At 45.5% G+C, this 13,047-nt stretch overlaps 1 protein-coding gene across 5 annotated transcripts in view; it reads left to right on the top strand.

Moving 5' to 3' along the window:
- The window catches only part of EXOC6 (exocyst complex component 6), a 148,514-nt gene that overhangs the window by 61,826 nt on the left and 73,641 nt on the right, over positions 1–13,047 (top strand). For all 5 annotated transcript variants that reach the window (XM_072130744.1, XM_072130742.1, XM_072130743.1 and 2 more), the window contains exons 8-11: positions 2,736–2,804; positions 10,960–11,043; positions 11,122–11,168; positions 12,764–12,884. In XM_072130744.1, coding sequence (XP_071986845.1) covers positions 2,736–2,804; positions 10,960–11,043; positions 11,122–11,168; positions 12,764–12,884 — 321 coding nt within the window. The remainder of the gene's footprint in view (positions 1–2,735; positions 2,805–10,959; positions 11,044–11,121; positions 11,169–12,763; positions 12,885–13,047) is intronic.

Genomic DNA, 13,047 nt, shown 5'->3' with positions numbered 1-13,047 from the left:
GGAATCCTCTACACCTAGAGGAGAGGAGGTTCTACCATCACTATAGACAGGGGGCATCCTCTACACCTAGAGGAGAGGCAGTTCTACCATCACCATACACAGGGGGCATCCTCTACACCTAGAGGAGAGGCGGTTCTACCATCACCATAGACAGGGGGCATCCTCTACACCTAGAGGAGAGACGGTTCTACCATCACCATAGACAGGGGCATCCTCTACACCTAGAGGAGAGGCGGTTCTACCATCACCATAGACAGGGGGCATCCTCTACACCTAGAGGAAAGACGGTTCTACCATCAACATAGACAGGGAACATCCTCTACACCTAGAGGAGAGGCGGTTCTACCATCACCATAGACAGGGGGCATCCTCTACACCTAGAGGAGAGGGGGTTCTACCATCACCATAGACAGGGGGCATCCTCTACACCTAGAGGAGAGGCGATTTTACCATCACCGTATACAGGGGGCATCCTCTACGCCTACAGGAGAGGAGGCTCTACCATCACCATAGACGGGGCATCCTCTACACCTAGAGGAGAGGAGGTTCTACCATCACCATAGACGGGGGGCATCCTCTACACCTAGAGGAGAGGAGGCTCTACCATCACCATACACAGGGGGCATCCTCTACACCTAGAGGAGAGGCGGTTCTACCATCACCATTGACAGGGGGCATCCTCTACACCTAGAGGAGAGACGGTTCTACCATCGCCATAGACAGGGGCATCCTCTACACCTAGAGGAGAGGCGATTCTACCATCACCATAGACAGGGGGCATCCTCTACACCTAGAGGAGAGGGGGTTCTACCATCACCATAGACAGGGTGCATCCTCTACACCTAGAGGAAAGACGGTTCTACCATCACCATAGACAGGGGGCATCCTCTACACCTAGAGGAGAGGTGATTATACCATCACCATAGACAGGGGGCATCCTCTACACCTAGAGGAGAGGCAGTTCTACCATCACCATAGACAGGGGCATCCTCTACACCTAGAGGAGAGGCGGTTCTACCATCACCATAGACAGGGGGCATCCTCTACACCTAGATGAAAGACGGTTCTACCATCACCATAGACAGGAGGCATCCTCTACACCTAGAGGAGAGGAGGTTCTACCATCACCATAGACAGGGGGCATCCTCTACGCCTACAGGAGAGGAGGCTCTACCATCACCATAGACGGGGGGCATCCTCTACACCTAGAGGAGAGGAGGCTCTACCATCACCATAGACTGGGGACATCCTCTACACCTATAGGAGAGACGGTTCTACCATCACCATAGACAGGGGGCATCCTCTACACCTAGAGGAGAGGTGATTATACCATCACCATAGACAGGGGGCATCCTCTACACCTAGAGGAGAGGCAGTTCTACCATCACCATAGACAGGGGGCATCCTCTACACCTAGAGGAGAGGCGATTCTACCATCACCATAGACAGGGGACATTCTCTACACCTAGAGGAGAGGAGGTTCTACCATCACCATAGACAGGAGGCATCCTCTACACCTAGAGGAGAGGTGATTATATCATCACCATAGACAGGGGGCATCCTCTACACCTAGAGGAGAGGAGGTTCTACCATCACCATAGACAGGAGGCATCCTCTACACCTAGAGGAGAGGTGATTATACCATCACCATAGACAGGGGGCATCCTCTACACCTAGAGGAGAGGAGGTTCTACCATCACCATAGACAGGAGGCATCCTCTACACCTAGAGGAGAGGTGATTATATCATCACCATAGACAGGGGGCATCCTCTACACCTAGAGGAGAGGCAGTTCTACCATCACCATAGACAGGGGGCATCCTCTACACCTAGAGGAGAGACGGTTCTACCATCACCATAGACAGGGGCATCCTCTACACCTAGAGGAGAGGCGGTTCTACCATCACCATAGACAGGGGGCATCCTCTACACCTAGAGGAAAGACGGTTCTACCATCACCATAGACAGGAGGCATCCTCTACACCTAGAGGAGAGGAGGTTCTACCATCACCATAGACAGGGGGCATCCTCTACGCCTACAGGAGAGGAGGCTCTACCATCACCATAGACGGGGGGCATCCTCTACACCTAGAGGAGAGGAGGCTCTACCATCACCATAGACGGGGGCATCCTCTACACCTAGAGGAGAGGAGGCTCTACCATCACCATAGACTGGGGACATCCTCTACACCTATAGGAGAGACGGTTCTACCATCACCATAGACAGGGGGCATCCTCTACACCTAGAGGAGAGGTGATTATACCATCACCATAGACAGGGGGCATCCTCTACACCTAGAGGAGAGGCAGTTCTACCATCACCATAGACAGGGGACATCCTCTGCACCTAGACGAGAGGCGCTTCTACCATTGCCATAGAAGGGATTCTTTACTGTACGAGCAGTGAGACTATGAAACTCTCTGCCGCAGGAGGTTGTTATGGCGGACTCTTTGTACATGTGCAAGAGAGGCCTGGATACCTTTCTGGAGAGCAGTGATATCACATCTTATGGGTATAAAACTTTTTATTAGTAGTTTCTATTGATCCAGGTTGTTATTCTGACCGCCATATTGGGGGTCAGGAAGGAATTTTGGACTTAAAGAGGACCTGTCACCCAGAAATTACTTTAGTAAGCAGCTCGTAGTGCCGAATTTCTCGGTGACAGGTCCTCTTTAAAGGAGTAATGTCTTTTTCGAACCTTTTTACCATGATATTATGTGAATACTTTTTACAGGTTCTAAGTGTCCAGGATTTGGTAGACTTTACTCCTGTATATCGTTGTCTTCACATCTATACAGTTTTGGTAAGTGAAACTTTATATATCTTAAAGTAAATCTCTCCATCGTTGACCTGTCTGAGAGCAAATAGAGGGAGAAAAGCTGAGTGTGAGATTTGGGTTTATATGATTTGAAACTAGGGTTTCTATGTAAAAGCAGATTGGATCTTGAAATGACTCTTAGAAGAGCTAGTGAGAGTCCTCATTACCCCGCCCTCTCAGTGATAGTGAGAGTCCTCATTACCCTGCCCTCTCAGTGATAGTGAGAGTCCTCATTACCCCGCCCTCTCAGTGATAGTGAGAGTCCTCATTACCCCGCCCTCTCAGTGATAGTGAGAGTCCTCATTACCCTGCCCTCTCGGTGATAGTGAGAGTCCTCATTACCCCGCCCTCTCAGTGATAGTGAGAGTCCTCATTACCCCGCCCTCTCAGTGATAGTGAGAGTCCTCATTACCCCGCCCTCTCAGTGATAGTGAGAGTCCTCATTACCCTGCCCTCTCGGTGATAGTGAGAGTCCTCATTACCCCGCCCTCTCAGTGATAGTGAGAGTCCTCATTACCCCGCCCTCTCAGTGATAGTGAGAGTCCTCATTACCCCACCCTCTCAGTGATAGTGAGAGTCCTCATTACCCCACCCTCTCAGTGATAGTGAGAGTCCTCATTACCCCGCCCTCTCAGTGATAGTGAGAGTCCTCATTACCCCGCCCTCTCAGTGATAGTGAGAGTCCTCATTACCCCGCCCTCTCAGTGATAGTGAGAGTCCTCATTACCCCGCCCTCTCAGTGATAGTGAGAGTCCTCATTACCCCGCCCTCTCAGTGATAGTGAGAGTCCTCATTACCCCGCCCTCTCAGTGATAGTGAGAGTCCTCATTACCCCGCCCTCTCAGTGATAGTGAGAGTCCTCATTACCCCGCCCTCTCAGTGATAGTGAGAGTCCTCATTACCCTGCCCTCTCAGTGATAGTGAGAGTCCTCATTACCCCGCCCTCTCAGTGATAGTGAGAGTCCTCATTACCCCGCCCTCTCAGTGATAGTGAGAGTGCTCATTACCCCGCCCTCTCAGTGATAGTGAGAGTGCTCATTACCCCGCCCTCTCAGTGATAGTGAGAGTCCTCATTACCCGCCCATTCAGTGATAGTGAGAGTCCTCATTACCCCGCCCACTCAGTGATAGTGAGAGTCCTCATTACCCCGCCCACTCAGTGATAGTGAGAGTCCTCATTACCCCGCCCACTCACAGTGATTGATAATGGGAGTCTTGAGTACCCTGCCCACATACAATAAGGCTACATTCACACACATGTATGGGAGACGTATATACGGCCGATATACGTCCCCCATACACTCCTATGGGCTCACGGACCTGTACGGGAGCGGTACGGTGCAGCACACGTGCGGCACCGTACCGCTCCGTAGCACGGGAAAAGATAGGACATGTCCTATCTTTTCCCGTATTACGGCGCCGTGCGCTGTATCTCCCTATGGAGAGGGGCGGGGGTGAGTAGCCTAAGAGTCTTGATTACTCTGCCCACACACAGTGTATGGCAGGGAGAGTCCTTATTAACCCCCTACACAGTGTTTGATAGCAAGAGTCCTTAATACTCTGCCCACACACAATGATTGACAGTGAGAGTCCTGAATACTCCATTAATCAGGACTCTCGCTGCCAATCATTGTGTTTGGGAGGGGTAATCAGGACTCTCACTGCAACTCCTTAGAGTCCTTTCAAGATTCAATCTGCTTTTTGTGATATATACACGTTTTGAAATTAGGATTTCTAAGTATTACAGAACAGCAGAAATAACTCAACACATTGACCTGAAATATATAAAAAAAATTTCGGTGATAAAGTAGATTTTTGATACATCACAATCTGCAAATCTTTATACGTACACTGGAAAATGACACAGATATGCTAAAAAAAATATCACTGAATCACAAATCACTGTTGCAGAGGAGAAATCTTATTTCATATGGGCACTATGACTGGTGTTATGAAATGGGCACTGCGGCTTGTTTTAATCTATAGGGTAGTTTGGCAGGTAGTGTTAAATATTCACCATTCCTGTTATCATTAAATGGATATTTTGGCTGGTGCAATCATGTGCACTGAAGAACTAGCACTGGAGGCAGACAGCTCTGTCCATTGTTAAATGACTATCCTCATTGTCTTCATTGCAGTATCTAGGCCTAGCTGTTATATAGTGTATGAGCCCATTACTTCTGGACCTGGCTCCAGTGGATGCCACGTAGCAGCTCATGCGTGCTGGGTATCATACCCCACTGATCTGATATTGTTGAGCTATTCTAAGCCCTGTATGATATACTATACATAGTTGTCATACAAAAAGTTTCATCCCTTATTTTTCTGCAATAAAAAACAAAACTGACCTTTACTTGTGGTTTTATTGTACGTCAACACCATCTTCCCCCCTTAATAGTCTCCCTGCGCTCCTCGATTGAGATTCTTGTGATTAGTCTTCTATCTTCCCGGCTGCTATAAATCTTCCCAGATCTGTTTTCCTGTAATAAAAATTTTATAGTTTTGTCATAACGATAAAGAATTCCAGGTTTAGGAGGGAAATGCAAATTTCTAATGTACAACCTGCAAAGTTTGACTGCTGTGATATACAGTACCGTGGCCGAGGAAAGGGAACATTATGCAGTGAAATTGTACAAATCAAGTCTGTGTCCATGAAGATGTACAGGGTGTAAATCTGCAGCCTGTCATTTACTACATAGTGTAAGAGAAGGAGATATTCAGAATGCAGGAAACTTGGTAGGAAGGATCTACGTGCAGTGCTGGACCCTGTGTGAGCATTGTATAGCAAGATGGAATAGTGAAAGTGCACACCACAAGTGCACACTAGAGCTTCAGGAGGTGTTTCCACAAATATTAAGCCCTATAGGTGACCAGGGAACTAAAATACCCCACCAGGAATTAAAGGAAATCTACCACTAACAAACACTTGTATTGAGCGAATACTAATTAGCATGTGCCTGCTGAATCTGTATGTTATCTTGAATAACCATGAAATCCTGGCATTTTGATGAAAATAACGTTTTAAAATTGCTGGAGTTGTCCTACTTAAGGACACCCGACTTACAGATGACCCCTAGTTAAAAAGTTGGACCCCGCTGCCCACTGTGACCTCTGGTGAAGCTCTCTGACTGCTCTTCTATAGTTCCAGACTGTAATCATCAGCTGTAACTTCGATTGTCACTGGGGCTAAAAAAAAAAAAAAAAAAAGTTTTGTCTGGAAATGCAATTATAAAAAAAAATACAGTTTCGACTTACAAATTGAACTTTAGAACAAACCTATGGAACCTATCTTGTAAGCCTGTATTCCAATTAGTCTCTGGGGCTACTGTCTACATCACAGGAGCCCCAGCATGCTCCGTCTAGCAGTAATAAAGTGTTTATTCCCTCTTCCTCCTCCCTCCCCGTGTGCTGCTCATGAGCGGGTGACGCAGATGCGCTCTCAGGAATTCTCACACATGCTCAGTCTGTACTTGCATTGTGCAGCTGGCTGCTTCACAGTGGGTACAAACCACGCATGCGCAAAAATTCATGAGAGCCACCCTACATCACCGCCCCTCCAGCAGCCTGGGAATAAACGCCTGAAAGAGACACGAATACTTACACTCAGATGGAGCAAGCTGGGGCTACTGTGACATAGACAGGAGCCCCAAAGGCTAATTTGCATGTCATTTGCAGCAATTTCAAGTAATTGTGCTCGGCACAAAACGTGTGTTTATTGGTAATAGATTTCCTTTAGCTACCCATTTGTCGTCAGATATGCATAAAACCCTTGAACAACCAGGTATATGTCTTAATTTTCCAGAAGTTTTACCATCTGTAGCTTCAGATGTTTCTTAGCAGCTGTGACTGGCTGCTCCTCCCCTTTCTGCATAAATCTTCTGAGTAATCTGACATGTCCGTGAGCTTCTGTCCACAATATACCCGGGAAGTATGTCAGAAGCTTCATACAGGTAAATTCAGGAGTATACCTACTGGTTCAAGGGTTTATTATGGACAGACACTCACAGACATGTAGGGCTACAAAAAAGTGCATGAAGAAGGGGAGGAGCAGTGCGTTACAGCAGCTAGGTAACACACAGCAGCTAAGTGACATCTGTGCAATCAGAGACCTCAGTGAGGTCCTGTCCTTCCTGCTAGCAAGACTGAATTCTGCTGAGATTTCAGAGCAGAAGACATTGGGGCACATTAACTTGCTCGCTCCGGGAAGCACACAGAAAGTGCATTGTCTGATAATAATGCACAGTGCCGTGATTCACTAAGATCGTGCGCCCAATATCCTGCATACGTCGCTTTCCCGATCGGGTCCGACAGAGTTTACCTTCTTCTTCATGGTGCATGTAAGTGCATTGTCTTGTGACACAATGGGGCAAATTTACTTACCCGGCCCATTCGCGACCCAGCGGCGCGTTCTCTGCTCTGGATTCGGGTCCGGCCGGGATCTATGAAGGTAGTTCCTCCGCCGTCCACCAGGTGGCGCTGCTGCGCTGAAAGTCATCTCATCGCGCCGGAATCCACCACCTCGGGCCAGGTGAAGGTAAGCGCTCCCCAAGCGACACTTTTTCGGTTTTTAAATGCGGCGGTTTTTCCGAATACGTCGGGTTTTCGTTCGGCCACGCCCCCCGATTTCCGTCGCGCGCGTCCCGGCGCCGATGCGCCACAATCCGATCGCGTGCGCCACAATCCCGGGGCAATTCAGGTACAATCGGCGCAAATCGGAAATATTCGGGTAACACGTCGGGAAAACGCGAATCGGGCCCTTAGTAAATGACCCCCAATGTGAAAGTTAAATCCCGCCCTCGGGACACAATCCCAGCGCCAACTCCTGTTAAAAACCTCTTAAAGCTGTGCAAATCCCGAAGACGGTGCAAAGTCAGACGAAAGTGCGATCCGTGACCATTAGTAAATAAGCACAATTGTTTCAGGAGGGGTGGAGGGAGCATTTGGGAAGCAAAGTAACTATAAAAAATTGTGTATTCACTTTTCTTCCTTATAACACAAGTGGATAATATATGATGTGGGGGAGCTGGGCAGGGGGATCCGGCTGTTGTGTAAACCAAAATGGCACTAGTCCACGTTTGGTACAGCTCATAAAGTTCTAAAGTTCTCCTTACCGCCACGTGAATAAGCCATGGGAGCCCGTGCAGTATGTTGGGAGCCCTTCTTCTTGCCACCTTTGGCCATCAGCGGCAGAGGACATGGTGGCATCAGCCGCTGGGCCTTGGCAGGTTTTTGTGCTTTCTGCAAGGTATTTAGCCTGCTCCTACTTTACCTTTCCGTGTGCCTCTTATTGTGTTCCCAGCTCAGAAGGGGGGGGGGGGGGGAGTGCTGGTATCAAGTACTGGAATGTTAAGTAACCGTGACCCAGCGATAACCTCGTGCCCCTTAAAAAAAAATCAAAATGCTAAGCTGCTTTATTCCTCCGCATACAAATGACGTTGTATTCAGTAGGTAGATGAGCGGCGCGTGGTGCACTGGGTTCAGCCGCACAGATGGCTCTCTCTGAATGGCTCCTCTTAATGAGATCACCAGGATGTCACTTACAAAGGAAGGACAGAAGTCCCTGAAGCCGAGATCTACTAATGGGCTAAACTGGAAAACTTTTATTTATTTAATTATTTATTTTTATGCATTTATTGATGTTATTTTATGATAAAAAAAATCATGAGATCATACAGGGTTAAATTTGGGGTCATACTGGTGCCCCATGCCTTGCTTTTACTAGTGCACAAATGGGGAACCGTGTAAATAAAGTGACCTCATTTTTAATCTTTTGTGTTTAAAGAAGGACTTTCACTTCCTCCATCAACTCTCACTCCAACTCCGCTGATCCTGGTGCAGTGGGAATTTCCTTCCTACTCCCCCCCCCTCCCCCCACCCTGTTCTGACTAATCAATGTAAATATTTTCAGATGTTCATTGTCAAATGGGCTGGGCCCATCTGACACCTTCATCCAAGGACCATGCATCTGACAGTAGAAAGACTACCGTAGTTAACATATTGGGCAATGGGGCTACTTTAATTGTGAGTGCTGATACATCGTCTTCAAACATATTTTCAGGATTTTTTTCATTTACATCACAGATGGGATCAAAAGACGACAACTCTATGGAAAACACTATGACATCACTACTGACAATAGATTATGTCACAGCTTATCTCCTCCCCCTCCCTGTATAATGATCTCTATCTAGGTAACACTGACCCATCATTACATCACTACTGACAATAGATGATGTCACAGCTTATCTCCTCCCCCTCCCTGTATAATGATCTCTATCTAGGTAACACTGACCCATCATTACATCACTACTGACAATAGATGATGTCACTGCTTATCTCCTCCTCCCTGTACAATGTCATCTATATAGAGAACACTGACCCATCATTACATCACTACTGACAATAGATGATGTCACAGCTTATCTCCTCCTCCTCCCTGCACAATGACCTCTGTATAGATAACACTGACCCATCATTACATCACTACTGACAATAGATGATGTCACAGCTTATCTCCTCCTCCTCCCTGTACAATGACCTCTATATAGATAACACTGACCCATCATTACATCACTACTGACAATAGATGATGTCACAGCTTATCTCCTCCTCCTCCCTGTACAATGACCTCTATATAGATATCACTGACCCATCATTACATCACTACTGATAATAGATGATGTCACAGCTTATCTCCCCCTCCCTGTACAATGACCTCTATATAGATAACACTGACCCATCATTACATCACTACTGACAATAGATGATGTCACAGCTTATATCCTCCCCCTCCCTGTACAATGACCTCTATATAGATATCACTGACCCATCATTACATCACTACTGACAATAGATGATGTCACAGCTTATATCCTCCTCCTCCTCCCTGTACAATGTCCTCTATATAGATAACACTGACCCATCATTACATCACTACTGACAATAGTCCATGTCACAGCTCATCTTCTCCCCCTCCCTGTACAATCACCTCTATATAGATAACACTGACCCATCATTACATCACTACTGACAATAGATGATGTCACAGCTTATCTCCTCCCCCTCCCTGTACAATGACCTCTATATAGATAACACTGACCCATCATTACATCACTACTGACAATAGATGATGTCACAGCTTATCTCCTCCTCCTCCCTGTACAATGACCTCTATATAGATAACACTGACCCATCATTACATCACTACTGACAATAGATGATGTCACAGCTTATCTCCTCCTCCTCCCTGTACAATGACCTCTATATAGATAACACTGACCCATCATTACATCACTACTGATAATAGATGATGTCACAGCTTATCTCCTCCTCCCTGTACAATGACCTCTATATAGATCACACTGACCCATCATTACATCACTACTGACAATAGATGATGTCACAGCTTATCTCCTCCCCCTCCCTGTACAATGACCCCTATATAGATAACACTGACCCATCATTACATCACTACTGACAATAGATGATGTCACAGCTTATCTCTTCCCCTCCCTGTACAATGACCTCTATATAGATAACACTGACCCATCATTACATCACTACTGACAATAGATGATATAGATGATGTCACAGCTTATCTCCTCCCCCTCCCTGTACAATGACCTCTGTATAGATAACACTGACCCATCATTAGGACCCTATAGAGAACACAGAGAATATCCAGAAAGCTCTCTATAAATTGGACCTACACTGACGTCACTGGTTAATGTACATCAGTGAAGATACCTATTTGTTTCAGTACAATCTGCATATCCGTTTCCTTCAGATTAAGTCTTCATCAGGTAAATGAGATTTCAGAAATTTAGTGTTTCTCCAGGGGGAAATTTGGCATTTGAGGGGGCTCCAAGAAAATTCTAGTGTCTCCTCCCCCCCCCCCCCTTCTCCCTAATGCTGGTGTGATCTGGGGCTGCTGATCTCCTCCGCCTCTCCTGAGTTTCAGGGCTGATCTCCTCACTATCAGGGCCAAGACCAAGAGAATGAGGAGCAGAGCAGGCTGGGCGGAGCCAAATCACAAAAAAGCGCTGGACAGAGGAGGCGGGTCTCTATGTGGCTCCTCCCTAATTTCCCTAAATGGCTTTTTTTCCACAACAGATCATTTGTAATACTTGCATTTCTTTTAGGGTGATAAAGAAGTCTTTGAAAATTACTACAGAAAGCAGAGAAGAAAACAGGCGCGTTTAGTCCTGCAGCCCCAGGCAAATATGGTAAATAAGGATGTTCACGTATATAACATTGGCGTTTGTGTGTACCAGATGGCGCCATTATTATCTTTTCTGTTATAGCACGAGACAGTGGAAGGATACAGGAAATACTTCAGCCAGATTGTAGGGTAAGTAGAGTCTGAATCAGATTAGACGCTGCGCTCCACCAAACATGGGAATGAATATTGTGACAAGTCTTTATTGTAAATGTGCAAAATTCTGTTCAAATAGTTTACCGGGTCATTCCAGATTATCTGTCTATTATCCATTTATCTCATCTCTCTCTATGTCTTCTCTATCTTGTATCTTTATATCTATATATTAACCATGTTTCTATTTCTCTCTATCTATTTATCTATCTCTATCTAGCTTTCTATCCATCTTCTGCCTATCCGTTTATTTTATCTCTATCTTTATATCTCGCTATTATCCATTTTTCGCATATCCTATCTATACATTGATCTCACATTTATCTCTTTATCTACTTTCTATCTTTATATCTGTTATACAGGTCTATACCTATATATGTCTATATGTTGTCCATGTATACCCCATCTATCTACCTCATAACTATCTGTTTATTTATCTACTATCTATATTTCTATTATACATTTATCTGATATTTATCGATCTATTAATCATGTATATATCCACAAAAAGGAAAATCCAGAGCAGCACAGTGTGTTCCCCATAAACGGTGGGTACTAGGCCATAAGGTTCATAGCCTGGCATATACAACCAGAGAAGAGGTCACCCTCCAAAATATGATTAAAATCAGATGAAGGTTAATTTCTTGATGTACAGATGTAAAGTTTTGGTGTGTGATCTTTTTCAAGGCCTGTGATTCTTGAAAAAAAAGTCTCACACTGAGATATTGCATCTGCACATCATGAAATAAAACTTTACCCATTTTTTTCATAAAATTTTAGAGTGCTGCCTCTTCTGTTTCTATCCATCTATCAATCGCTGTATTAGAGGACCACTAACTACTATTTTTAACCTGGACACTTTTTATAGTTTATATTACAAATGACTCGCTGCCCGCTCCTGTTAGGCGTGCTCCTACTCCCTAATTGTTTGCATGCTGCTCTGGACTTTCTTAAAGTATCTATCTATCTATCTATCTATCTATAGAAAGAAAAAGATGCGTTTGGAATAAATCCACTTGTTTTTTCATTAACTTCATGGAGTGCTTCTGAATTCTTTGTATCTATCTATCTGTCTAATATTCCATATCTATCTATCTCGCTATCATCTTTCCTTCCTTTAGTTAACCAATCTATTTCATATCTATCTCTATCTATCTACGTATGTTAAATCTCACACTCTCTAGTGCAGTGGTTCTCAACCTGTGGGTCGCGACCCCGGTGGGGGTCGAACGACCAAAACACAGGGGTCACCTAAAGCCATCGGAGCCATGATTTTATTGCATTTTTTGGCACGAATACAATATTCTTGTACATGGTTTGGGGTCACCGCAACATGAGGAACTGTATTGCGGGGTCACAGCATTAGAAAGGTTGAGAACCACTGCTCTAGTGTCTTCTAGGCTTCCTTGGATCTGTCCTCTGTCCTCCTGATCTTCTCCATTATTAAGTAAATTCATACATGTTGCAATCAGTGGTACTGGAAAGTATTAGACCCCCTATACTAAGCCACATTTAGAAGACATCTTTCTTTCTCCTCTTTGTGTGATGATTTTTTTTCGTTCTCTCACTTTTAGGTTCTTTGTGGTGGAAGATCACATCTTGCATGTAACGCAGGGTCTGGTAACAGGGTCGTACACGACGGAGCTGTGGACCATGGCGCAGTCTAAGATCATCGCTGCCCTGCGCACACACTCTGTAAGTAAAGGGCTCCCAGCATAGATGAGACGACTGATGTCAAAGTGAGAGATGACTCTTCCATCATTGTGCTTTTTTTGTAATTAGATGTTGTTCAGATTTAGAAGGTGACCTGCCAGGCTTTTGTTTTTTCGCAGAAGGCTCAGGCTGTGAGGCACAGCCG

The sequence above is a fragment of the Engystomops pustulosus genome, chromosome 11 (assembly GCF_040894005.1).
Source record: "Engystomops pustulosus chromosome 11, aEngPut4.maternal, whole genome shotgun sequence".
NCBI classification, from domain to species: domain Eukaryota; kingdom Metazoa; phylum Chordata; class Amphibia; order Anura; family Leptodactylidae; genus Engystomops; species Engystomops pustulosus.
This window is presented reverse-complemented; position numbering and strand designations above follow the sequence as displayed.